Below are 14,729 nucleotides of genomic sequence, written 5' to 3' on the forward strand. Positions count from 1 at the left end.
AGTCTGCATACCACCAGCTCCCAATCTGCCTGGAAGACCGCCACTACACGGCGTTCAAGGCAGGTGGCCGTCTCTTCCATTTCCTCCGGGTCCCCTTTGTCGTCACAAATGGGGTCTCGATGTTCCAACGAACAATGGACCGAATGGTGGACCAGTACAGGCTGCGGGCCACATTTCCGTACTTGGACAATGTCACCATCTGCGGCCATGATCAGCAGGACCACGACGCCAATCTCCACCGATTTCTCCAAACCGCCCAGAAACTCAACCTCACCTACAATACGGAGAAATGCGTTTTCCGCACTACCAGACTAGCCATCCTCGGCTATGTCATGGAAAACGGAGTCCTGGGCCCCGACCTCCCTCTCCCTCATTGTCCCAGGGCCCTCAAGAGGTGCCTGGGATTTTTCTCTTATTATGCCCAGTGGGTCCCCCAGTATGCGGACAAAGCCCGCCCACTATTTAAGACCACACTCTTCCCACTGTCAGCTGAGGCCTGCCAGGCCTTCAACTGCATTAAGGAGGACATCCCCAAAGCTGCCATGCGGGCGGTGGATGAATCCGTCCCCTTTCAAGGGGAGAGCGACGCCTCAAAGGTCGCTCTTGCCGCCACTCTGAATCAGGCAGGGAGACCAGTCGCCTTCTTTTCCCGAACCCTCTCCGCTTCGGAACTTCGACACTCCTCAGTCGAAAAGGAAGCTCAAGCCATTGTGGAAGCCTTGCGGCATTGGAGGCAGTACCTCGCAGGTAGGAGGTTTACCCTCATCACCGACCAAAGATCAGTTGCCTTCATGTTTGACAACTCGCAAAGGGGCAAAATTAAAAATGATAAAATCTTGCGGTGGAGGATCGAACTCTCCACCTATAATTATATCATATATCGACCGGGGAACCTCAAGGAACCCCCAGATGCCCTGTCCCGCGGCACGTGTGCCAGCGCGCAAGACGACCGCCTGAAGGCTATCCACAATGACCTCTGCCACCCGGGGGTCACCTAGCTCGCCCACTACGTCAAAGCCTGAAATCTGCCTTTCTCCACCGAGGAGGTAAAAGCCATCACCAGGGATTGCCCGATCTGCGCGGAGTGCAAATTGCACTTCTATAGACCAGACAAGGCCCACCTGGTAAAGGCTTCCCGGCCCTTTGAACGTCTGAGCATCGATTTCAAAGGGCCACTCCCCTCGACCAATCGAAATTTGTACTTTCTTAACGTCATCGATGAATTCTCCCGCTTCCCCTTTGCCATCCCGTGCCCCGATACGACCTCCCACACAGTCATCAGAGCCCTGCACAGTGTCTTCACTCTGTTCGGGTTCCCCAGCTACGTACACAGCGACAGGAGTTCGTCCTTCATGAGCGACGAGCTGCGTCAGTACCTGCTCGACAAGGGCATCACCTTGAGCAGGACTACCAACTACAACCCCAGGGGGAACAAGCAGGTGGAGAGGGAGAACGCGACGGTCTGGAAGACCGTCCTACTGACCTTCCGGTCCAGGAATCTCAAGACCTCCCCCATTGGCAGGAGGTCCTCCCCGACGCACTCCATGCAATTAGGTCCCTCCTGTGCACCGTAACCAACCAGACCCCTCACGAACGACTATTTGTTTTCTCTAGGGGCACTACCACGGGGGCTTCGCTCCCATCCTGGTTGAGGACACCGAGCCCGGTTCTCCTCCGGAAGCACGTCTGTACACACAAAACAGACCCGTTAATAGAGAGAGTGCTACTGCTTCATTCGAACCCCCAATTAGCCTTTATTGAATACCCCGACGGCCGTCAGGACACCGTTTCCCTCCGAGACCTGGCGCCTGCAGGATCCACCACCACCGAGGTACCCCTCACACTACACCCCACCCAATCCCCCACGCCTTGCGCCCCCGCGCCTCTAGGTTCCCTACCCACGCTCGGCGCCCCCGCGCCTATAGGTTTCCTGCGCCCCCCCGTCGCACCGGTCAGGAATGAAGCTTGGACTGAAACACCCCCGGAGTCCACCCTCATACCCACACCGATCGTCACCACCCAGCCACTCAAAGAGGCTGCAATCCAGGTGCTCCGCCGATCCCAAATGACGACTCGGCCACCAGACCGGCTCAACTTGTAGACCTGTCACCCCCGCCGGACTTGATTCTTTTTACAGGGGCTGAATGTGGTGAATTCATACTGTATTGTAATTCACACTGTATTGCATTGCATTGTATTATGTCCTTGTGGGCTTTGTATGTGAGCCGTTGCGCGGCTCTTCCCATAGGGGGAGATGAGGAGCTTGTACAGGGCTCCACCCTTGGCTCCGCCCATGGCCCCTCCCACTACCAGAAGTATAAAGTGCTGCAGCCGTAAACCTGTTCTCAGTTCCTCTGGTCGCAGGTAGGCTCAGTTGTAAGACTATTAAAACCACAGTTTACTTCCGATCGTATCTCTAGTGAATTGATGGTCACATCAGTTCTCTAAATTTATTTTAAAAAAATACAAATTCCTGTCCACCCTCTGTAGCTCAGCGACCAAAAAGGCCAACTGATCATTATGTCCGACACTGTCTCCTCCATCCCCTTCAACATCTCACCATGCCCCCGCACTGTCTCCGAGATCTTTTCCAATGTCACCTTTATCGGAACCAATGCGTCTTCCACCGACCTTTTGAGAGTCACCAGCATCTCCTTCCCTTGTCTTTCAAAATGCTTACCGAATTGCCGTTCAAGTTCGGCAGCCATTACCTCAAGCTTATCGACCCTAATATGTGCAGCCCCACCTGACGAGCTTGCCTCTACCATCTTCAATCCCACAAGACAGTGCACCTTACTCAACCCTTCAGAAGGGCCACTACTCATACCTTTTTCCCCAACATTCTTTCTTGTGCCTTTTGACATCCTTCACCAAAGGCTTTAAAATGGGATGAGTCCATCCACCAATCCCCCAGGAACTGGGTGAAAGGGACGAAAAACCAAGGACTCTAGCTGTAGCTACCTTACGTGCAACCTCCTTCTACATGTTGCCACCAGAAGTCTCCTCCTTGCATTTATATAGCACCTTCCACAACCTCCGGATGTCCCAAAGCACTTTACAGCCAATACATCCAATATGTGGTAATTGTAATGAAAGAACAATAGCAGCCAATTTGCGCATACAAGGCCCCACAAACAGCAATAACCAAATAATCCATTTTAATGGTATTGGTTGAGGTAAATATTGATAACCAGATAACGCATTTTAATGGTATTGGTTGAGGTAAATATTGACTAGGTCACTGTGGAGAATTTCCTGCATTTATAAGTGCAATAGGCTGCAATTAATTCTGCTTAATTTAACCTGGGATGAGTGCAAAGGTTGCAATTATTGCCCATTCTAATTTTACATGATTGAATCTGGAGATGTTGGCATCATTGACAAGGTTAATATTTACTGTCCACTCCAAGTTGCCTCTGAAAACTTGTTGGCGTATCTTCTTGAACTGTTGCAGATTGTGTGGTGAAGGTGCTTCAACAATTAACAATTCGGGAACTCCAGGATTCTGACCAAAGATGAAGAATGGACTTATTTCTCCATGTCAGGATGTTAAACAGCTTGGAGATGGTAGGCTTTCCATGTGGCTGCTGTCCTTATTCTTCTAGGCCGATTTGGAAAACGTAGTCAAAGATGCCTGAATGAGTTGCTTCTGGGTATACAATAGACAGTATATACTGCAAACCGTAAGATAAAGTGAGGGAATGGATGTTTAGCTTTGTGAATCAAGCGACAATTAAATAGACTCCTTTGCCTTGATGGAAACAAGCTTCCTGAGTATTACTGCAGCTGTACCCATCCAGCAAGTGGTGAGTATTCCATTACATTCCTGACTTGTACCTTGCAGGTGCTGGGTACACTTTAGGGAGTCCCTGTAGATTACCCAAGGGCAGCACGGTGGTGCAGTGGTTAGCACAGCTGCCTCATTGTGGTGAGGTCCCAGGTTCGATCCCAGCTCTGGATCACTGTCTGTGTGGAGTTCGCACATTCTCCCTGAGTTTGCGTGGGTTTCGCTCCCGTAACCCAAAGATGTGCAGGGAAGGTAGATTGGCCGCACTAAACTGAACTTTAATTGGAAAAAATTAATTGGGTACTCTGAAATTATAAAAATATAGATTACCCAGTGTCTGATGTGCTTTAGTAACCATAGCATTTGTGGCACTTCAACAAAAAGCTTTTCTCTTTCCTTCAGCTGTTAGGGAACACAATTCCCAACAACTCATGAATGTCAGTCTCCTGCCAGATCCTTCTCCCTTCCATTTCTCTCTGACCCCCATCCCTCCTTGAAACCCATCTCTTGCTGAGTATTCACACTATCCTCTGACCTTCCCCTCTCTAACATTGAATGATCTGCAATTAGCAAAGGACTTTGCTTTATCCCTTCACACCTCCACCTCAATGAATTTTGAGATTAGTATGACATTGACCTCATCTTCTGTCATCTTCACCTCCATGCTCACTTCTTTGGTGAGACGTCCTTACCACGCTCTGCCTCTCCCAACCGGTGAAGCCTTTCACACATCTCCAGTATTTTACCTCCAACTGGAGACCTCCCTTTGGCCTCTTACTTGCTCTTAATCTTTTCACTGAGAACTGACAGCATGACATCACCTGACATGCTCCCATCATTCTACCTGTTTACCTTACACTCTATTCTCTCAGGTCTAACCCCAACATTGTCTTTTTAAAATTTATTCTTTCTCATATTTGGACGTCATTAGCTGGACCAACATTTGTTTCCCATCCCTAATTGCCCTTGAGAAAGTGGTGGTGAGCCACAATTAGGTCAAGTCTAACCCTGACATTTAAAAAAAATCAAACCTGCTGACAAGGATGAAGCTATCATTGTCCGGGATACTGACCTCTAGCTTGCAGAGGTAGAGCGTCAACTCGGACACTTCTTCCTATCACCCTTGGACCATGATGCCACCACCGAACATCAAGCTATTATTTCCAGGACTGTCATTGACCTCATCTTCTCTGGAGTTATTTCCTCCACAGCTTCACACTTGGGTTCAACCCCAAACAGACCACTTCTAGCTCCTTCCCTAAATCCACAAATAGGTAGACCCATCATTTCAGCCGGTTCCTACTTCACTGAACTTATTTTTTTCCGACCTTGACTTTGTTGTTTTTCCCTCCCTTTCCAATCTCTTCTCACCTACACCTTTGACTTTTCTGACACCTTACATCATTTCAATAATTTCCAGTTTTCTGGCCCAAACTGACTCCTCTTTACAATGGATGCCCAATGTCTCCATCCCCCACCAGGATGGTCTAAGGGCTCTCTCCTCCTTCCTTGAAAAGAGGCCTAACCAGTCCCAATCCACCACCACCCTCCTTTGCCTGGCTGTTTTTCCGAGTGAACAATCTCTCCTTTAACATGTCCCACTTCCTCTAAATAAAAGTAGTTGGTATGGGGATCCATTTGCCTTCCTAATCACTTGTACCTGCATACTAACTTATGTGATTCATGTACCAGGACACCTAGACCCCCAACACAACCAAGTCCTGCAATGTTTATTCATTTAAGTAGTATACTGCTTTTCTATTCTTCCTGCCAAAGTGAACAAGTTCCCATTTACCCATGTTATACTTCAAATGCTAAATTTTATGCCCACACTTAACCTGTCTAAATTCCTTTGCAGACTCTCGAGCGCCTCTCTCAGGCGCCGGAATGTGGCGACTAGGGGCTTTTCACAGTAACTTCATTTGAAGCCTACTTGTGACAATAAGCTATTTTCATTTTTTTTTCATTTCTACCTCCTCTTGACAATTTACTTTCCCACATATCTTGGTCTCATTAGCAAATTTAGCGACCACATTCGCTTCCTTCATCCAAGTCATTGATGTAGATTGTAAATAGTTGAGAATTCAGCACCGATATCTGTGGCATTCCATCTGTTACAGCTCTCTAATCCAAAGAACTAAGCAGTTCTGGCAGCACCGTAACTAAGCAGGACATTGGTAAGTGCCACTTGATAGCACTGTTAACTTGGTTCAATGAATCACAGAACGGTTACAGCAGAGGAGGCCAGTCAGTCCATTGTATTAATGCCACTCAGCTAGTCCCCTTCCACTGCCTTTTTTTCCATAGTCGTGCAACTTTTCTCTCTTCAAGTGCTTATTCAATTCCCTTTTGAAAACCACAATTGAATCAGAGTTAACAACACTATCCTGTCATGATGTTCATTTATAAATAAAAATAAAGTTAACCTTATAAACACTTTTAACAAGTTCCATTGGGGTGAAATACTTCTCTGAATGCTCCTGAAAAACCTTCATAATCTGCTGTTCCCTCAAGTTTCGGTGTGCTACATACTCCCGAATTTTATCAGATGCATCTTGCACAACTGGGCCATGTCCTGGAATTCAAAAGAAATATATATATAGAAGATCAAGAGGGTAATTGTAAGGCAGCATTCTGATTGGTCATCCAGAAAACTTGAAGCCATTTTTGAAAGCCAGAATACCTGAGACTTGGATGACTAGTTATCTGTAACATTTAAACTGGTTGAGATTATTGTTCCACCTGGCTAGATATTGCAAGAGTCCTTTTTGTTATTTCCTTTGTTCCCATTTATTTTATTATTTTTGGGCCGTGGATCCATAATTGGAATGTGCCTTTAAGCAGGAGACTAAATTAAAACAGCCTGGCTGCCAGGACACTGTTTCCAGGTTTTGTATTTTGGAAAAGAGAAGCCAGACTCTTTGGTGCCGAGTGGATCTTAAGAACCAGTTTGGAGGGTCTTGGTTTGATTGGTTAACTGGTGGGTTGGCCAGGGACGCTGTTCTGTCTGACAACAGTCAGTAATTGGTTCCTGTAATGCTTTTTGAGAGAACTGAGTAGAAGCGTTTAGACCTTGGAAGGACGAGGAACACTCCCTTTCTCTCTCCTGAAGTGAAACAACTGCTCTATTGTTTTAAAACCAACGAGTGCTTGGCACATCTTTGCTGTGAACCTGATCCTAACCAAAGAAGAGACATCATTCCAAGTAAAATGGTCACCCGTGCATCTACAGAGCCTGAATGTCTAACCTACCACCGTTAAAGGAATTTCTTAATTCCCTGAAACCCTTCAAAACACCCCTGTAGAGAATGCAGAAACCAAGTGGGTCCACATTAGAGACGTCACCTATAACTCAGCAATGACTATCTTTCGCAGACGCGAGAAACATGGTTGGTTTCGAGCCCACTTTGAAGAGATGGAACCAGTCACCGTTGCCAAGTTCAGCAGTACTGCACTGCTGAACTACAAGCAAGCCCCCCGTGAGAAAACGGGTGTGATTCTCCATTAGCCGACGCCAAAATCAGGGCGTGTGATCAATGGAGAATAGCTTCCGAAGCCAAAATCGCAGCATGCGCCAGTTTGATGCCAAATTGAGATGTTCCGTCACCTCGAAAAAGGCGACAATGCGATTCACGCGACGCGTACTTTATTTTTTTTTTAAATTTAGAGTACCCAATTCATTTTTCCAATTAAGGGGCAATTTAGCGTGTTCAATCCACCTATCTTGCACATCTTTGGGTTGTGGGGGTGAAACACATGCAAACACAGGGAGAATGTACAAACTCCACACGGACAGTGACCCAGAGCCAGGATTGAACCTGGGACCTCGGCGCCGTGAGACTGCAGTGCTACCACTGCGCCACCGCGCTGCCCTCTGCGCGTACTTTAAACACCATTTAGAACATAGAACAGTACAGCACAGAACAGGCCCTTCGGCCCTCAATGTTGTGCCGAGCAATGATCACCCTACTCAAACCCACGTATCCACCCTATACCCGTAACCCAACAACCCCCCCCCCCTCCCTTAACCTTACTTTTTAGGACACTACGGGCAATTTAGCATGGCCAATCCACCTAACCCGCACATCTTTGGACTGTGGGAGGAAACCGGAGCACCCGGAGGAAACCCACGCACACATGGGGAGGACGTGCAGACTCCGCATATCATTCGTGGGCCCAGCTGCGATTCGTCGCCTCCGATGGTGCGGTCCATGTGTGCTCTCACAAATCGTGAACCTGGCGTGGTGGCTGATGAGAGATAGAGAGGCCGTACAGACAGTATCCAACACAGTCATACTTCGCCAACAGTCATGCCGCTGGCCGGGAGGCATCTGCCAGCGCCGGGGTTGTAGCGGGGGGGTGGTCAGGAAGTGGGCTGTTCGGTTGGCTGGACGGGTATGCAACACCATTACCGCAGCCGGCAAGGCAGCCATGCGGCTGCGCATGCTGCTGCCAGCCCGCTTTAAACCTGGTGACCTGGGTCGTATAAGTGACCCCCCCCCCCCCCCCCCCCCCCCCGGGGCACCCCCCTGGGTGCCCTCTGGTCCCAGTTGACCCATCAGCTGCAAGGGCACTCTAGCACAACCTGTCCCACCTTTTCGGCTTCGAGTGTGTATGTTTATGTGTGATTGTAGCTTGTCAGCCCTGTCAGTGTTCATTATGGACCCGGCGAAACCCACACCGTTTATCATGGGGTTCAATGGTATTCCATGCGGTGGCGGTGCCATCTCCTCACTGGTATTGGAATCGGTGCAGGTGCGGCACTGATTTTCCTGTCGTAGAAGTCCACGGATTCTCCGTTGGCATCAACCTTAGTCGCAGAAACAGAGAATCCAGCAAAACATGTTTAGCATTTAGAGCTGCCAGAAGCACCATGCAAAGAACAGCTAGGCACTGTGCAAATGACTACTGCAACATCTATGCAGTCCCATTCAGCTGGCCTCTGACACCGGAAACATTAGAGAAATGTATGACGGCATCATGAAAGCTTTTGGGCCAATCATTAAAAGGACAACCCCCGCATGTCCGGCTCTGGAGGGGTTTTGGAAGGGGGTGGCGGGGATTTTGTCGGAAGTGGTTGGGTCTAGGGTCAGGCCGGGCTGGGGGCTCGCAATCTTTGGGGTAGCTTCGGAGCCGGGAGTGCAGGAGGCGAGAGAGGCCGGCATTCTGGCCTTTGCGTCTCTAGTAGCCCGGCGCAGGATTCTGTTACAGTGGAGGGATACGCGGCCCCCGAGTTCGGAGACCTGGATCAACGGCATGGCTGGGTTTATCAAGTTGGAGAGGATGAAATTTGCCCTGAGGGGGTCGGTACAGGGGTTCCTCCGGCGGTGGCAGCCCTTTCTCGATTTCCTGGCGAAGGGGTAGAGAGTGGTCGGTCTCTGCAGCAACCCGGCGGGGGGGGGGGGGGTTTGGTGATGGTTAGGGGGTGTGTTTTTGCGGCGGTGGGTTTGTTATGTTACTTTCTTCTTTCTTGTATTGCTATTTGTTATTATTTATTTGGGGGGGGGAAGAGTTCTTTTCTTGTTTTGTTTTGGCGTGGAAACACGCCTTGTTTGTTTTAAATTGCGGGAAGAAAATTTGTTATTGCTATTATTAAAAAACTTGAATAAAAATTATTTAAAAAAAAAAGACAACCCCCCATACCCCCCTCAAGTTTAAATCAGATGAAACAATCACTGACCAAAGCAAGCAAATTAACCGTTGTGTGGAGCACTATGTACTCCAGGGCAAATGTTGTCATTGATGCTGCCCTTAATGGAGTCTGTCATGTCATGGACGAGCTAGATGAAGAGCCAACAGAACCTCAGCTCAGCAATGCCATTGATCCTCTAGCCAACAGAAAGGCACCTGGAAAGGACAGCACTACTCCTGAAATAATCAAGTGCACCAAGTCAGCTATATCTCAAAGCCCATAAACTGCTTTGCCAGTGCTAAGATAAGAGAGCAGTACCACTGGACATGTGCAATGCCAACATCATCAGCCTCTATAAGAACAAGGGTGTCTGTGGTGACTGCAACAGCTACCATGGAATCTCCCTGCTCAGCAGAGTAGGGAAAGCCTTGTCTCGAGTCATTTTAAAGACTTCAGTAGCTGGCTGATCGTGTCTAGCCTGAGGCACAGTGCGGCTTTCATGCAGAGAGGTCCACTATCGACATGTTGTTTTCCCTTCGCCAGCTACAGGAGAAATGCCGCGAACAACAGATGCTCTTCTACATCGCCTTCATAGATCTTACTAAAGCCTTTCGCCTTGTTAGTACACGTAATCTCTTGAATTTATTGGCAAAGATCGGATGTGCGCCAAAGCTACTAAACACGATTACTTTGTTCCATGAGAATATGAAAGGCGCAATCCTGTACAATGGTGCTGCATCAGCCCCCTTACCCACCTTGAGTGGTGTAAAAAAGGGGTCCTTGCACCCACGCTGTTTGGGATTTTCTTCTGACTGGTGTTCTCTCATACGTTTAAGTCTCCAGAAGAAGGAACTTTCCTTCACATAAGATCAGAGGCAGTCTGTTCAACTTGCCCGTTTTAGAGCGAAGACAAAAGTATGGAACGTTCTCATCGGGGAAACACCTTTATGCTGACGATGCTGCATTCACATCTCACATGGAAGAATGTCTGCAAAGACTCAGCGACAGGCTTACAGCTATTTCTAACAAATCTGGCTCAACCATTAGTCACAAGAAAATGAACATCATGACACAGGACGTTAGAAATGCTCCACCCGGCAAGGTGGCGCAGTGGTTAGCACTGCTGTCTTATGGCGCCAACGACCTGGGTTCGATCCTGACCCCGGGTCACTGTCCGTGGAGGTTGCACATTCTCCCCGTGGTCTTGTCCTCACAACCCAAAGATGTGCATGGTAGGTGGATTGGCCACGATAAATTTCCCCTTAATTGGAAAAAATAGAATTGGGTATTCTAAATTTATTTTAAAAAAGGAAAAAAAAGAAATGCTCCACCCGTCAACATTAGTGACCGCACTCTGCAAGTGGTCCAAGAGATTAACCACGCGGGCTCAACTGTTACCAACAACCTGTCTCTTGACGCAAAAATCAACAGGTGCATTGGAAAGGTGTCTGCTGCTATGTGCAGACTGACCTAGAGGGTGTAGGAAAATGGCACACTCACACAAAAATTAGAGTGTTTCAAGCTTACATCCTTAGTAAAATAAAAGCAAATTATTGCGGATACTAGGATCTGAAACAAAAATTGAAAATATAATGTTTTGAGTCCAGGTGACAAAGAGTTAGATAAAACATTAGCTCCCTTTTCTCTTCACAGATGCTGTCAGACCTGCTGAGATTGTCCAGTATTTTCTGTTTCCGTTTACATTCTTAATAACCTGCTTTATGGCAGTGAGGCCTGGACAATGTAAGCCAACTAAGAGCAATGCCTCAATACATTGCATCTTCGCTGCCTTTGACAAATCCTCTACATCAGGTGGCAGGGACGCATCTCCAACATCGAAGCCCTGCATGTACACCATACTGAGCCAGCGGCGCTTGAGATGGCTTGGACATGTGAGACACATGGATGAAGGATGGATCCCCAAGTACAGTGAGCTCGCCTCCGGCACCAGACCCACTTGCCGCCCATACCTTTGCTACAAAAACGTCTACCCGCCTGGTGGATTTCCCACTGTGGGGGTCAGAGTGGGAGGGGGAAATTGGGCTTCCAGCCGTTAATTGCATGCCGACACTCCATTCTCTACCCGATCGGGATTCCTGATCTTAGCGGCAGTGAATGGAGAATCCAGACCATTGTCTCTCATGACAGAGAGGCGAAGATACCGGCATGAATTGAGAATTGGTTAGCGGACAGGGAACAGAGAGTAGGAATATATGGGTCTTTTTTGGAGTGACAGGTGGTGTTCAGTGGGGTACCACAGGGATCTGTGCTTGGACCCCAGGTATTCACAATATATATCAATGGTTTGGATGAGGGAACCAAATGTAATATCTCCAAGTTTGCTCATGACAGGAAACTTGATGGGAATGTGAGTGGTGAGGAGGATGTTAAGAGGCTACAAGACAATATAGACAAGTTGAGTGAGTGGGTAAATACATTGTAGATGCAGTCTCTCCTGACAGGGAGAGAGATTGGCATGGATATTGGTAGGAAAAATAGAATGGCAGAATATTACTTAGATGGTGATAGATTGGGAAATGTGGATGTACAAAAGGACCTGGGTGTCCTTGTGCACCAATCACTGAAAGCTAGCATGCAGGTACAGCAAGCAATTAAGAAGGCAAATGGTACGTTGGCCTTCAATGAAAGAGTTCTTCAGTACAAGAGCAAGGATGTCTTACTGCAGCTGTACAAGTCCTTTGTGGAGCACTGTGTGCAGTTTTGGACCATTTACTTAAGAAAGGATATATTGCCATAGAGGGATTGCAGGTACAGCAAGCAATTAAGAAGGCAAATGGTACGTTGGCCATAGAGGGATTGCAGGTACAGCAAGCAATTAAGAAGGCAAATGGTACGTTGGCCTTCAATGAAAGAGTTCTTCAGTACAAGAGCAAGGATGTCTTACTGCAGCTGTACAAGTCCTTTGTGGAGCACTGTGTGCAGTTTTGGACCATTTACTTAAGAAAGGATATATTGCCATAGAGGGATTGCAGCAAAGGTTCACCAGACTGATTCCTGGGATCGCAGGATTGCCATATGAGGACAGACTAGCTTGAATTCACTGAAGTTTAGAAGAATGAGAGGGGATATTATTGATACGTATAACATTCTGACAGTGCTGGACAAACTAGATGCAAGGGGTGATGTTTCCTCTGTCTGAGGTGTCTAGAACAAGAGGTCACAGTCTCAGGATACAATGTAGGTCATTTAGGACTAAGACGAGGAGAAATTTCTGCACTCAGAGGTTGGTGAACCAGTAGACTTCTCTACCACAGGAGGCTGTGGAGGCCAAGTCACTGAATATATTTAAGAAGAAAATAAATGTCTAAACTCTAAAGGGCAAGGTGTATAGGGAGAGTGTAGGAGTGTGGCGTTGAGAGAGGATCAGCCATGGTCATATTAAACGACGGAGCAGGCTCGGAAGGCTGAATGACCTACTCCTGCTCCTGTTTTCTATGTTTCCAACTGGCAGTGTTAATTTACTTTGCAATGGAATTATAAACAAATATTCATAGATTGCTGTTCTATAATGAAAATAAAACAATTAATGATAAAGTTATGGATTAAACACCATGTACTTACCTGGATATATTAAGTCAGCTTTTAACGTCAGCAACTTTTCCAAGGAATGCATATAAGTATGCAAATCCTCAAAGACTGTTGTCCCTTCTCCCAGAATACAGTCTCCAGAAAAGATGACATTTTCCTCTTGCAGGAATAATGCCATATGATCAGTGGTGTGTCCTGGTGTGTAAATAACCCTAGAAGCAAAAGCAAAAATGGAATTCAGTACTTCATATTGAAGAGAACGTCATACACACTATTGTACAGAACATTGATTTGTCACAGGTACACTACATAATGCATGGATATATGATTACAAGGCAGAAACAGATTTGAAGTGACAACAAACCTTCATTTACAATAATAACTAATACTTAAGTAGCACCTTTAACATAATAAGACATTGCAAGGAACTTTACAGTAGCATTATGAAATAAGACATTGAGCCAGATAGGAGATATTACGTCAGACAAACAAAAACTTGGTCAAAGAAGTAGGTTATTAAAACAAAATTCAAATTAAGGGGCAATTTAGTGTGGCCAGTTCACCTACCCTGCACATCTTTGGGTTGAGGGGGCGAGGCCCACGCAGCCATGGGGAGAATGTACAAACTCCACATGGACAGTGACCCGGGGCCGGGGATCAAACCTGGGTCCTCTGCACCATGAGGCAGAAGTGCTAACCACTGCACCATTGTGCTGCCCCAAAGAAGTAGGTTTTCACGAGTATCTTAAAGGAGAGCGTGGTGAAGCTTAGGGTGGAGGCAAACTCAAGGTGCGGCCACCAATGCTGGATATCTTGGAGCTTTGTGGGGATGTTACATTACAGAGGCAGAAAGGAATGAGGCTATGGAGGGATTTGAACGCAAGGATGAGAATTTTAAAATCAAGATGCTCTTTCACTGGGAACCAATATAGGTAATATGTTTTGTGCAATCTGCAAATTTTGAGATTGTGTTCTCCACATCCAAGTTATTGATATATATCAAGAATAACGATGGTTCTAGTGTTGGGGGAATGGGACTTGGTGCAAGTTAACAGAATGGCAGTTAAATCTCGGATGACCTCAAGTTTACTTAAAGTTTCAAGTACATATATTTAATGTTAATCAGCCCTCACCTCCATCCAAACCCAAATTTTCTTTTTGACCTGAAGGCAATGGCCTAGAAATTTGATTTCGGTCAAAATGGGCACAGGAGCTGGGAATACACTCCTTACACATGTTGGTATTATTGTGGTGGCATGGCTCTCATTATAGGCCACCTCTGTGCCTGTATTTCTAATATGACTTAACACCATACCAGCGTGTCGAGTATGTATCGGTTCTCTACAAATTCAGCGAGTTTTATTCCACTGTCCTTTACTCCAACCTACATTTTCTTTTCTTCAGGTGGTTATCCAATTTCATTTTGAAAGCCACAATGGAATCTGCCTCCACCACTTCCTTTAAATTTTTTTCCCCCACGTCTCATGCATTGGTTCTTTAACAATCACCTTAAATCTATGTCCATTGGCTCCTAACCTCTGAAACAAAGGGAACAATTTCCCTCTATTTACTCTAACTACAGTCCCCATCAAATCTTCTCTCAAAACCTTTCCAATAGTAGCATGGTAGCTTCACAGCTCCAGGGTCCCAGGTTCGATTCCCGGCATGGGTCACTGTCTGTGCGGAGTCTGCACGTTCTCCCCTTTTCTGCATGGGGTTCCTCCCTCAGGAAACTAAGGAAATTTGGCATGTCTACATTAA

General features: G+C 46.9%; 1 protein-coding gene across 2 annotated transcripts in view; it reads right to left on the reverse strand.

Moving 5' to 3' along the window:
* Window positions 1-14,729, reverse strand: part of lactb2 (lactamase, beta 2) — a 79,579-nt gene that overhangs the window by 18,926 nt on the left and 45,924 nt on the right. Inside the window, exons 4-5 of one of the 2 annotated variants that reach the window (XM_038809589.1) lie at window positions 13,002-13,180; window positions 6,254-6,362 (exon numbers count right to left, since the gene is read on the reverse strand). In XM_038809589.1, coding sequence (XP_038665517.1) covers window positions 6,254-6,362; window positions 13,002-13,180 — 288 coding nt within the window. Of the gene's footprint in view, window positions 1-6,213; window positions 6,363-13,001; window positions 13,181-14,729 lie in introns of both variants that reach the window. The other variant, XM_038809588.1, reaches the window with a different exon arrangement.

This window comes from Scyliorhinus canicula, chromosome 10 (genome assembly GCF_902713615.1).
Source record: "Scyliorhinus canicula chromosome 10, sScyCan1.1, whole genome shotgun sequence".
Lineage (NCBI taxonomy): Eukaryota > Metazoa > Chordata > Chondrichthyes > Carcharhiniformes > Scyliorhinidae > Scyliorhinus > Scyliorhinus canicula.